General features: G+C 42.1%; 2 protein-coding genes across 4 annotated transcripts in view; one reads left to right on the top strand and one right to left on the bottom strand.

Moving 5' to 3' along the window:
* IKZF5 (IKAROS family zinc finger 5 (Pegasus)) overlaps nucleotides 1-8140 on the bottom strand; it is a 20400-nt gene extending 12260 nt beyond the window's left edge. The window contains exons 1-2 of one of the 2 annotated variants that reach the window (XM_012642438.1): nucleotides 7980-8140; nucleotides 6360-6508 (exon numbers count right to left, since the gene is read on the bottom strand). The gene's annotated coding sequence lies outside the window, so the exon portion shown is untranslated. Of the gene's footprint in view, nucleotides 1-5070; nucleotides 5115-6359; nucleotides 6509-7979 lie in introns of those variants that run through there. The other variant, XM_012642440.1, reaches the window with a different exon arrangement.
* A 164-nt stretch (nucleotides 8141-8304) lies between these two features.
* Nucleotides 8305-13579, top strand: part of ACADSB (acyl-CoA dehydrogenase, short/branched chain) — a 42992-nt gene continuing 37717 nt past the window's right edge. For both annotated transcript variants that reach the window (XM_012642449.1, XM_012642448.1), the window contains exon 1: nucleotides 8305-8384. In XM_012642449.1, the coding sequence (XP_012497903.1) occupies nucleotides 8343-8384 (42 nt within the window). In that variant the 5' untranslated portion in view covers nucleotides 8305-8342. The remainder of the gene's footprint in view (nucleotides 8385-13579) is intronic.

Raw genomic sequence — 13579 nt, 5'->3', positions numbered from 1 at the left:
GTTCACACTCTGGACTCCCCGGGCCTATGGCCAGAGGGAATGATAAAATTGACTCTTTACTTATTGCTTCTATTCAACAGGCATCTCGAGAGCACAAACTTCATCATACCAATGCGAAGGGACTTCAGCAACGTTTCTCTCTCTCACGCAAACAGGCTCGTGCTATTGTGCGTTCTTGTGCTTCCTGCGCACCTTTAACACCTTTAACACTCCCTTCATTGCCACCAGGTTGTAATCCACACGGCTTGAGAGGAAACCATATTTGGCAGATATGTTACCTATGTTACATTTTTTGGACGCCTTTGTTATGTTCATCATACTATTGACATTTATTCTTATTTTCAGTGGGCTACTGCTCAGAGTTCTGAAAAGGCTGACGCTGTCATCACTCATCTTTATTCCTGTTTTGCAGTTATGGGCCTCCCTGCAATACTCAAGATGGACAATGCCCCCACCTATTCTTCTCATAAACTTGCTACCTTTCTTGCCTTGCATTGCATCCGCCATATTACAGGCATTCCTTTTAATAGTCAAGGTCAAGCAATTATTGAACGTGCCAATCGCACCTTGAAACTCCAATTACAAAAACAAAAAGGGGGAGTCCCTGAGTCTCTTCAACGCCACCTATTAAGAGCACTCTTTACCCTTAATTTTTAAAATCATTGGCAGGCTTTGAATTCCTCTGCAGCAGAATGTCATTTCACGACCTCGTCCTCTCCCTCACCAAATGTTTGCAACCCAGTGTATGTGTTCACGCCGAATGGAGAGTGGAGAGAAGGAGAGGTTCTACAATGGGGTCGAGGTTATGCTTATGTCTGCCCCACAGGGCAGGGCTGTGAGTGGGTCCCCACTCGCTGTCTCCAGTGGTGACATGGCAAAGAGAATCAGGACCGAGGATTTTAACAAGATTTCTTCCAAAGTCTAGCTAATGGGCTTGCTCAAGTTAATCCCTTAACTTCTTTTCAGGCTTTCCTTAATGGTACAGGAACTAATGTTGGAATTCTATTTGTTTTCATGATTTGTTTATTTTCGGTCTACAGATGCTGGAGCTACCGGAAAATAAAGAATGATCAACGCCATCAAAATATCATGACAGTTTTTGAACATATTCGATCTCAAAATTAAACAAAAAAGAGGGAGATGTAGGGACTGTGCCTGGGCAAAATTTGGCTTAAGCCCAGAGTCAGCGAAACTGGATGTGCTCTCCTTGGGGCCAGAGGACAATAGGTCCGGACACGGCCTGTTGGACAAACAGAACTATTCCTCAAGACGAACGGCTTTATGACAGATAACCAAGCGCCTGGGGTCTTGCAAACAAGCCAAGGCGACTCATTGTCCTGCATACGGTGATGAAATAAAGAAGTTACGATGCAAACGTGTGCTTCCATTGAGCAACCGTCTGGAAGGAATGAAAATGTGTTTTCCTCAAGGTGCCCAAGGTAGTCACGTACCAGGAAGTAGCTGCCGGACATAGAAAAAGTATATAAATAAAACGACTGGTACAAATTGGGGACTGCAGTTTTATATGTCCTTGTGTGTGTCTGTGTGTTTCTTTCTGTGTCCATCCCCCGTTCTGCAATCCGGGCCGCGACAGAGATAGAGTCTCACTCTGTTGCCCGGGCTACAGTGCCGTGGCATCAGCCTAGCTGGCAGCAACCTCAAACTCCTGGGCTCAAGTGATCCTCCTGCCTCAGCCTCCAGAGTAGCTGGGACTACAGGCGTGAGCCACCATGCCCAGCTAATTTTTTGTTTCTATTTTTAGTTGACTGGCTTTTTTTTTTTTTCTATTTTTAGTAGAGATGGGGTCTCGCTCTTGCTCAGGCTAGTCTCGAACTCCTGACCTCAAGCAATCCTCCTGCCTCAGCCTCTAATCTGTTCTTTATTCTTAACACATTTAACCCAATAAGGACTTGTAGGTAACTGAATTCTCACTTTTCTTAATGCAACATTTCTTCCCTTCTTAGAAGCTACCCAAGGGCTTTTAAAAACTATTACTGTTACCTCTTTTCACTGTTTTCTAGAAAGTTGTTACATAAAATCTATTAGGATAACAGAACACAGTTGGCCCTCTGCATCCATGGATTCAACATCTGTGGATTCAATTAACAGCAAATCAAAAATATTTAGGAAAAAAAATGGATGGTTGCATCAGTACTGAACATGTACAGACTTTTTTCTTGTCATTATTCCCCAAACAATACAATGTAACAACTATTTACATAGCATTTACATTGTATTAAGTTTTATAAATAATCTAGAAATGATTTAAAGTACACCAGAAGGGTAAAGGTAGGTTATGTTCAAATATTATGCCATTTTATACAAAAGACTTAAGCATCCATGAATTTTAGTATCCTGAGGGGGTCCTGGAATCAATCCCCCTTAGACATCAAAGGACAACTCTGTTTGGGTATCGGATGAGACCCACTTTAAGACTCGCTTTAAGACTCCGAACACAGCCTGAGCAAGAGCGAGACTCCGTCTCTACTAAAAATAGAAAGAAATTATCTGGACAACTAAAAATACATAGAAAAAATTAGCTGGGCATGGTGGCGCATGCCTGTAGTCCCAGCTACTTGGGAGGCTGAGACAGGAGGATTGCTTGAGCTCAGGAGTGCAAACAGTGAAAGAATCTGTCTCAAAAAAAAAAAAAAAAAAAATACTCTGAACAGGGACCTCTCCTCAGCCTTAGTTTCCTATTTTGTAAAATGGAATAATAATCCCAACTTGCAGTACTATCTTAAGTTTTACAGGCAAATATACATAAAGTATCTCACAACGTGTAGTATATGGTAGGCACAGACAGTAGTAACTATTTTTCTATTAATAATTATTTTTTGTAGCAAAAAATGGTTATACCTTGGATTAAGAAATCCCTCAATGTCTCACATTCACAGTTTTTTTCCCTGTTTCTATCAGTTCATCAACTTGGTTGGAGAATATACTGAGCATCTATTTGTTCCTTAGTTAAGATGAAACAAATGTGGTCCACCTGAGCCTCATTAATCCATATATCCCAATTTCCAATTTCCCAAATCAGTGTGTAATTTCCCAAACTCATCTCTTCTTAGTTTACTTTTAGGCCATATCTTTAAATCACTTGCTTTAATCTGGCTCAACTTTCTCAATCTTATAGATTATTGTTGGCTCCCTGCCCTCACTCCCACCCCCAGGCAAGAGACAGGGTCTTGCTCTGTCACCAAGGCTGAGGCTAGAGTGCAGTGGCATGATCATAACTCATGGCAACCTCAAACTCCTGGGCTCAAGCAATCCTCTTGCCTCAACCTTCTGTCTGGACTAAAGGCCTGCAACACCATGTCCAGCTAATTTTTTTGTTGCTCAGGCTCAAGAAATCCTCCCACTTCAGCCTCCCAAAATGCTAGGATTACGGCGAGAGCCACCACACACACCCCTACTATTGTTAGGTTTTGAACAATTTGTTTCAGTTATTTTTTTCCACATCTTATTGGGTTTACTTGAACTGGTTCTCTGTTTCCTAATCATCGTATTACTATATTTTGTGACTATTGTTGATTCTGCTGATTATTTTTCCTTTAAATTTTACGCTTTGGTTAGAAAATGTATGCTAGTCAGCTCCAATTAAAAAGATTATCAAGAATAAGATCTGGGAAATTATTTTTTTAATTGTAAAAGCCATACAGTCCCACAGATTGTCTGTGTTCTAATTATAAAAGCTGTAATTAAGAAAAAAATCTCAGTATTTACATTGCAACCTAACATCACTTCTTGCCAATCAGTTCATACGAAAACTGATACATTTCCCTGGAAAATGTCTGAATATACTTTGATAGGCTTCAATAAGCAAGATAAACCTTACCAATTCTAGATTAGAAAGCATAACACTGCTACAGTACATATGACAATGAAGTAAAAACACATAAGACTGCCAGTAAGCAAGCAGAAGAAAATGGTATTTTTATACAGGCATCTCAAGATCTCAAGTTTAAGAACACAAATGAGCCTAATTACAGAGGATGGCTGGCATATTTTGACAGTCTTGGTTATTATCACCTTGTCACATTATAAATTCCACTGTGTTCCCTGCCATAAATCGTAATGCTGCTTTTCAGTCGTTACACGTGATGGACTTAAAAAAAAAACTGATGCCAATGAAATAAGATAAGGGAAGATAACATTGTAAACATGAAGGAAAACTATTCTTAAATTAGATTTTAAATATATTAATATGGTTTATAACCTTAAACATCCTATCGTGATTGAAAAATTAGGTATCATTTCATCCCTAAGCATTTTTGTGCCCACTTGACCTGTGTCACCTATGTCACACATATCCACATATAAGGAGCATGACAGGCCCCTACAGAGAGCTCTAGTTGGCGGAACAGACCCAAATGAAAGGTGCCTAAAGCTAAGTAGAGTCTTTGGCACAAAACCCAGTTTTCTCCATCTCCAGTCAATATTTCTAAGCACAATAAATGGAAAAATAATAATTCTGAAAATACAACAGACTTCCTCTCATAGAAAGAAAATAGAAGTTTTCTATCCAAGCCATTTTCCTGTATTTAAAATAATAATCATCAGTCTCAGGACTGAAAGTTTTATCTAAGAACTCGACAAATTAACTGATATCTGGAGATGCCTCTAAAGCACTGATAAATTTAAAAACCTTTGCCAACATAACAAATATATACTTTAGGAAATCGGCAAACAATAATTTTCTTCAATGGTATCTTTCCTACTGGCCATGAACTCAACAACTTGGAGCTTATTAGCCAAAATTTACTTACTTTACACAAAATTCCAATGTGTAAAAACTCTGTCATCTGAAATAGAAATTTATTTAATTGTTCTCCAAATACTATTATAGATTTGGGTGGTGTATTCCAACCCAAATCTATCTTTCTCCTAACTGATATTGCCATGCACTGAATGTTTGTGTCCCTCAAAATTCGTATGTTGAAATTCTGATCCCAAATGGGATGGTATTTGGAAGTGGGGTCTTCTTTGGGAGGTAATTAGGTTATGAGGGTGGAACCCTCTGAATGGGCTTAGTTCCCTTGTAAGAAGAGACCCAAAGAACTTGCCTACCATGTGAAAATACAATCAGAAAGCAGTCCCTCACCAGATACCGGATTTGCTGGCACCTTGATCTTAGACTTCCCAGCCTTCAGAACTGTGAAAAATAAATGTTCGTTTAAACCACTCAGTCTATGGTAACTTGTTACAGCAGCCTGAACTAAGATAGATCTCTAATCATATCAACCAAAGAGAAGAACATTCTCAAATCTTATGATTATCATTCGTTATGATACAGCAAAATTCCTGAGTCCTTCCTGTGATCACTCTGATTAAGGTAAGCTGAGTTTAATATGTAATTCCATGGGGTCTAAGTGTATGTCTACATAGAAACTGGCTAGAGTATACCTAAAGCATTTTATGCCAATAGCTTCCCCCAAATTACCCATTCAAGGCTCAAAAACAATGTTTTTACCAAACAACCAAGACTATCCAAGCCAGTGGAGGAAAAGGAGGTATCTGAGAATTAAGATTTGATATCCCAAAAGAACATGAACATCTCTTTACCGCCAAGCAAGTAATTTAAGCTATTCCTTAAACTTCCTCTGCTTCTGATAAAGGATTTATTTTTGTATAAAGTCCTCTGATCTTTCTTCTTCAGTCTTGTATTATAAATGGAAAGTTGCCAATCAATACAAGAATATACAAAAACACACATTATATAAGTGTAAACAGGTGCACACACCAAGAATCTCTTAACCAGGAGCTAAAACAGAGGCATTACCATGCAAATTAGAAGGCAACCATAACCATGAAACACAGGTAATGCAAGAAAGAACCAGAGGAGAGGCTCTTTAACCTACCTTCCAGAGTCTATCTTTTTTATAAACTATGGGAGAATTTTGAGAACATGATTAGGCAATGAAAGGATATGTTTCATTCATCTAGCATTATTTGAGAAGTTTTTAAAGGTTACTAACCACAGGGAAGAATACAACACTTAGCAACTAACTTATATAACTTACTTTGGGGGTTAAGCAGGCCTATACACATAAAGTGATTATAGTTCAAATGATGTATTTACTTCTATCGCCTAATAATTATGGTAACTGAAAAATATACTCTGCTATAGAACACATTATTAATAGAGAAGGCTAACAAATGAGGGTTGGTTTATATAGAGTAACATGGGCCTTCAAAAAGAATTAGAACACAATTCCTGATTTCAGAACTGTCAAAAACTCTTTGAAGACAAAAAGGAACATTATAAGGCTTTGACAAATCAAAAAGCATAATATAAAAGTAAAACATAAATAAAATCATGTTGGAAGAAACACAAAAGAGAAGTTGTACAATCTAACCTTTTCACCCCAAATCAGTTCCTCCTTTATCCTGCCACTCCAACATGGATGAAATGTGGAGTAATTGAAATTTACTCTGAAGACACACCAAGGGACTCCAAAAGGCCATGGAGAGAATTTCAACTAAAATTAAAAAGCCATACAGAGATCTGCAAAGAAAAGCACAACACAAATCAAAACCTTTAAGACAAAAACTTAATTAGCATCTACAGGTTTAATAAGCTAACAACTTATGCCTGTCTTATTACCATTAGCTGAAAAGAAAACTAAGTTGACATAATCAAAGAATAAAACAATAGCTGTACTTCAGCAAAAGCTCCACAGGCGTGACTAACATTTTTTCACTGGTAGATTTCTTAAGATTTCATTTTTCTGGCAAAAATTTAACGTCTTACTAAATTTAAGTTATTAATTTTTTTTGGTCACAGTGCACTTCTAAAAGGGATAGGCTTGGTACTGCTGAACAGCTACAGTTGCATAAAAACAACGCTTCACTCCTATATGTGGAAATAGGAAAGGGTTTTAAAAAAATCCCACCATGCACACCCAACAAGGGCACATCTGAATCTCATCTTTATTATCCTCTCTATGGCAACACAGAACAGTTCCGGTTTTCTGGGAAACATTCTGGACTGCTGTAGAAAAAGAACACCAAACATCTCAATTTACTGTAACGAACTCCCACCAACGTATTAATCTCTAGCGGTGTTGAAGACATGACATAAATCAAAATTAAACGAAATTTTAAAAACTGTTAGTCCAAACATTTAAAAAGTTGTTTTAAAGTTTTTCCTTCAACACTGAATTTCCTGAGATCTCACCATTTAAGACGCTTTTATTTCTTCTCTTGCTTGTCACACCTCTTTCAGGTTCTGACCAGCACATTAAGGGGACATTAAATAGGCCACGTGGTTAGTATTAGCTAGAACCCATTTGGTTCGGATCCAGTTATTGAGCATGCTTGGCTTGGCCACTCATACTCCAGACAGTTGATGAGGAGATCTAAGCCCTGAATAAACCTGAGTAATTCTTTGCTGCAGTCTCCTCCCTAAATCTCACATGTTACCAAAATTAAAGTGCACGTGTAGTAGAAACAGATCCAGCAGGATCTATTAGATAAAAGACGAAGGTTTTAAAAGTCCTCCTCCCAACGAGCAGCCTGGTATCGGCGTTGGGGCAGCATCGTCACCAAGATTCGGAGCGACATCCTCGCCTGGATGAGCAACACCTAGGAGATCCGCGCCTGGGCTGACCCCCAGACCCTGAAACCGCGTGAAGACACAAACCTCGGGGCGACCCCGCACAACCACCTGTCAGAGCCAGGTGCAGCAGTCCCCACCCTGGAGCCTCTCAGCTCCTGCCCGACGGCGCCGACAGCGCAGACGCTGCTCCCTCGGGGTTCTCGCAGCCACAGGCAGCGCAGCCCTCCGCACTCCGGCCAGGAAGGTCCTGGGTTGTCACCCCGCCCACCGACCAGCTACGACCGACCCTCTGCTGGAACAGAGTCTCGGGCGGGGTCAGCCGGCCCGCCGCGAACCCGGCTCTCGCTTCCAACCGCTCCTTCTTATCCGCCCTGCTCAGCCGCGTCGCCGCCGTCCAACCCGGCAGCCTACTACTTACCTCCTGACAACCGCACCGAGTAACCCCCACCACCTTGTTCAACGCCTCTGCCGTCGTCGCCGCCGCCGCCGTCTTCGTCACCGTCGCAGCCGCCGCCATGTTTGTTGTGTCTCTCGCTCCCTTCCCGCCCCCCTGCCTTCCGAAGTCTCGCGTGAGCAGGACATAGGGCGAAGGCAGAGGAGAGAGTTGTGTGTCTCTCTTGGTGTTCCGTAGGCCTGAGGGGGTGGGGTCTCGGGGATGTTGGGGGGCGGGGGTGTGTGCGGGGCGGGGTGTGTGAGGGGCGGGGCCCTGGCTCTGTACCCGGGCGCTGACGCGCTGCCCTGGGGAGCGCAGGAGAGAGTAGCGACCTGGCCGGTAGCAAGGATGCAGGGTTTGGCGGTTCGGCTGCTGCGCAGCAGCGGGCTGGTGAGTGCGTTCGTCGCGGGCGTCCTGGGGACTCAGGGCGAACGCGGGGCCTTCTCCTGACGGGCCCGGAGCGCCGGATTGAGCCCCGCTCCACGTCCTGAGCCCGCACCTCCCTCCCTCCCGCGGGCCCGTCTCCTCAGACCCTTTACCTGCGGGCCGACCTCAGACCCTTTACCCCCGGACCTCCCTCCAGGCCTCCGGCACAACTGGCCTCGGCTTTTTTAGGGAGGGCTGGGGGCAGCAGCTTGTGGGAAGGGGCCTGGGAGCTGGTCTAGAAGCTGTGGAGAAGCAAGCACCTTGCATGGAGTCGGAGAGCCGCGTCGGCAAGATGCCCTTTGCAGGCCTTTGGCTCCTGAGAGCCACTGAGTCTCGGATCTCATCGGTGCATAGATGTCACCTCTCCGATGCCCTAACCCACCTTCTCCCCCCGCAAAAGATTGTTATAATGTAGACCCAGTCTCATTCTGAGCAGAGCGTCTCCTTGCCCTCCCTTCCACGGTCCCACTCGAAAAGTAAGGGACTTCGGAGTTGTTCGGACTTACAGGCCGGGAATTCCCTCTGCTCCTTATCTCATGGCGAGAGCCTGAGTATTTTCCCTGGACGGTCTTACCATCGCCCAGGGTGAAACCGTGAACTTGAGCTAAAACCATCCTTCTGTTGTACTTAATTCTGATCTCTGGACCTACACAAGCTGTTGATTCTTTCACAGCCCTGTGTCAGGGTTGTCATTGCCACATTAAACATCTCTACGGCATGCTTTCCAGAACTCTCACACATTTGTATACACTTGTGTTTGTGCAATTCATTGGGAATTGTCCCACTGCTGACGCTTCAGAAATTTTTATACTTTCTTTGCATTTGCTTTAATGAGTTGAAGGCTTTTCACCTGTTCCCTCAGTCTTATGCCTGGAGGCAGACTTTTTAACCTTTTTGTCTCACATCAGAGATAATTAATGTTATTTGACTGTTTTACAGGCTTGAGGTGTTAAGAAAATTAATAAAGTTATGTCAGTGTATTGTCACAAAGGAACAGAAATATGTTCTTATGATTACTGTTTAATACTGTTTATAATTGTTGGTTAATAACTTGGCAAAGAAAGTTTCTTTGGTTTTACAATTCGACTCTGTTCTAGAGCCAACATTTAATGACTTAATACTCTGTGGCAAGCATGTTCTTTCTTGGTGTTGCATCTGAGTCATCTCACTTAATTCTTAAGGATTAATTACTTCTTAGCAGGTAGTTAATCTTGCAGATTCATAGGTTGATGCTGAGAAAGATTAAGCCAAAGCCAGAAAGTGATACAGCTGGTATTCAAAGTCTGATCTGATTCTAAACTTAACCTTCAAGCCCTACTGCCTCCTCTTTAGAGATACCAGAGACCAATTTTGCTTGGATTTGTTGTTTTATTGTGGCTTATAGTCCTTTATAGTTTTTGAAGCTCTTTTACATAAATCAGCTAATGTAATTGATTGAATGTTGACTGTAGCATAGTAGTTAAGATTGTGAGTTCTGCAGCCAGACTTCTTGGGTTTGAACCCATGTTCTCTCACTTTGTAGTGGTATAACGTTGGAGAGCTTACTTAACACTCTTTGTGTCTCAGTTACTTGGTCTGTGAAATGGGAAGAATAATTGTACCTATTCCATAGGGTTGTTATCAAGATTAATTGTACCTGTTCTGTAGGGTTGTTCATATGGCCGTGTAAGGTACTTAGAATAGTGCTGGGTTTAGTCAGCTCTCAGTAAATGTTAGCTCTTACTGCCCTGCCATGCATGAGGCATTGTGTGCTATGGCAGATATAATAATGAGTAAAACACCCTACCTTCAAAAAGTTTGTCTTTTAGTGATGGGTTTAGAACCATATCCAACTAACCTCTTATGATTTAGACATGGAACAAATCCTAATAAGTCCACAGTCATCCTGTTGGCTCACTGGAGGTAGAGGACTAGACCATTGGGGAAGAGACAGGCTTTCTGGAAACTGGGTTAGGGTTTAGGAGGGAACAGGAGAGGTGAGAACACTGCAGCACAAGGGGAATGAGGACATTTTAAGGCATTTGAACAGAGTCAAATTGTAAAACCCAGGAAGCTTTCCATGCTAAGTTATTAACCAACAGTTATAAATAGTATTAAACAGTAATCAGAAGAACATAATTCTGTTCCTTTGTGACAATATACTGACATGATTTTAGTAATTTTCTTAACATCTCAAGCCTGTAAAACAGGCAAATAAAATTAATTATCTCTAATGTGAGACAAAAAGGTAAAAGAGTCCTGCCTCTGAGCATGTGGTCACAAGTGGCATAAGGGTGGAGAAATGCAAGGTAGGGCTAATTTTGGTCCCTATCCAGGAGCAAATGGAGAGCCGGCATTTACTGCAAACTTACTGCGGGACAGGGACAGCATTTTACATCCACTACGCTCTTTACCCTTCCTGTGAACCTGATGACGTAGTTATTAGTGTCTTCATTTTGCAAATGAGGAACTCAGAGACAATACCCGTTGTTCCCAAGTTACACAACAGTCAGGTTGCAGTGCCTTCTCAGGTCCTGCAGGTAGATTAGAATGCCCTGTCCATTTTTTTGGTCAACCCTATTAATGGAGAATTGGACCTAGTCAACCTGTGGTTCCAAAAGTCGGACGGATAGCAGCTGCTAGATTAGATATAAATCTTGTTGTTCAGCTTTTTGCTGTTCAACAAAGCAGTACTTTTTCTTTTTATTTATTTATTGAGACAGAGTCTTGCTTTATTGCCCTGGTTAGAGTACCGTGGCATCAGCCTAGCTCACAGCAACCTCAAATTCCTGGCCTCAAGTGATCATTCTGCCTCAGCCTCCCAAGTCTAGCTGGGACTACAGGCATGCGCCACCATGCCCGGCTAATTTTTTCTATTTTTAGTAGAGACGGGATCTTGCTCTGCTCAGGCTCATCTCAAACTCCGGAGCTCAAGCAATCCTTCCACCTCAGCCTCCCAGAGTGCTGGGATTACAGGCGTGAACCACTGAGCCCAGCCAACAGTACTTTTTCAGAACATGTATTTGGCATCCAGGTCTAGAGAGCTTAGTAGGTGCTGTGGTTTGAATGTGTCCCCCAAAGTTTCTGTGTTAGGAAACTTGATCCCCGATGCAGAGGTGGGGCCTAATGGGAAGTGTTTGGGTCATGGGGACACCACCCTCATAAATGGATTAATGCCATGGCATTACCTAGAGAATGAGTTCTTCATAAAAGGACAAGTTGGCCCTCTCCCTCTTGTCTTCTGCTGGAGGATGACAAACAAGTTACTTCCTCACTCTGTACTTCCATTTCCTTTTTCTGCAAAGTGGGAGAACAGCATTATTAAGTGAGATAATAGATGTTATGTACTTAGGACAGCTCCTGACACATAGTAAATACTCAGTAAATACTAGCTATTAACCCAGGCAGAACCCATTACCAGTAACTGCGAGAGGAGGAGGTGGAGGATCCTTGCTTTATGCAAAGTACATGGATAAGTCTTGGGGACCTATGAGTTTACAACAGGGTTCGTGACATAAAGGAAAGTACATTTTTAATTGAAGAGTCAGGAAATGTGTTAAAAATGAATATTAGGACAGAAGATAGTGTATTGCTATTGCTAAGTAAATAGTATGGGCAGAGTGTTTATAGGAGATGAGGCCTGAACTGACCTTCCAAAGGAGGCATGGCTTAGGTTCAGGTAAAGAAGCAGAGAAGTAGAGATTCCAGACAAGGAGATATATAAGCAAAGGTGTACCGGTAGGAATATGCTCTGCTTTTTAAAGAAATAATATGCCATGATAGATGAAGTGACAAGTTTGCAGAGGGATAGAATGGGTTCAGATGGCAAGTCCTTATTATCACGTTAAGAGCGTTAAGTTTGTGCTTGCTTTTGTAGCAGTGCAGAGCTGATAACTGCCAAGTAGTTTTGCCTTCTCCAATCTAGGAAGCTAGAAATGGTCACAGATTAAAGCAAGCACAGGTTTATTCTGCCACTTCCTACGTAAGCGTTGCCCAAAGTCTGAGTAATAGCCCTTTCGTTTACCAAAACCCAAGCATTTATAACTTTATCACTCACAAGTACAGAACTGGCAGTTTCTTTGCAGATGCAAATATATCTGTTTTCCATCCTTCTGTCTCTTTGGTGCCAGGAAGACTAAGTAACCATAAAGACCCTCCCTGGTATCCATATACTAGCTCTGTATTAGGCCTGCATTGTCTTTATTCCTTCTTTTCTAAGGGCTAGACCAGGGTTTCTCTATCTTGGCACTATTGACATTTGGGGCTGGATGGATAATTTTCAATTGTGGGGGGCTGTCCTGTGTGTTGCAGGATATTTAGCAGCTTCCCTGGCCTCCACCTGTGACAGACCAGTATCGTCCCTGAGTTGTAACCAAAAATGCCTCCAAAATTGCCCCATCGAGACACACTGGTATAGACCTGTATAACAGTGTGCTCCATGAGGGTGGGAAAGGTGGCCTTTTTCCTTATAACTGGGTAGAAAACTCTTTCAAACTATTTGCCCCACCCAGTTTATTGACTACAGAAATTAATCTACAAGTTGAAAGATTTTTGTTGAAAGATTCCAGCAGGAGCCATTGAGATTCTGAGGTGCTGTTTGCCAAAGCATTTTACAAGATAAAATGGTCAGTGGCTCGCAGAAGGAATTTGTCAGATGAGACTCCGAAGGCACAGATACCACTTAGACCATTTCAAAAGTCCACCTGTGGTGTAACAAAGCCCTCAACGAGGGTGATGCCACTGATCATTAGAAAGGAAGGCATATAGAGAAAGGAAGACTTGAGAAGATTTGGTAATTATCTTGAAATGGAGGAATTAATGAACTCCACATTTTCTAAATGGAACAGCTTAGTGATAGGCAAAGATTGGGACATCTGTAGGAAGAGTAATTTTGGGCAACAGAAGGACGATAATTCTGTTTTAGACATGTTTAAAGTATTACCAAAACTTACAACTGGAAGCATTTTGGAAGCTGGTCAGGAAATGGGTCTGGGAGGCAGCCAAAAAATTGAATGTAGAGGTATGGATGCTAGTAAAAACCACAAATGATTCTGGGCATCTGAGGGATAGTGAAGAGGACAGGAGTCTGAGCCCTTGGAGTACAGTATAGAGCATTCTGGGTCAATCTTGAAAAAAGGCCAAGAAGCAAAAAGAGAATTAGTAGGATATCAGTTAGAGGA

This window comes from Propithecus coquereli, unplaced genomic scaffold, assembly GCF_000956105.1.
Source record: "Propithecus coquereli isolate 6110/MARCELLA unplaced genomic scaffold, Pcoq_1.0 Scaffold179, whole genome shotgun sequence".
Lineage (NCBI taxonomy): Eukaryota > Metazoa > Chordata > Mammalia > Primates > Indriidae > Propithecus > Propithecus coquereli.
Note: the sequence above shows the minus strand (reverse complement) of the source record. Positions and strands in the feature narration are given on the sequence as shown.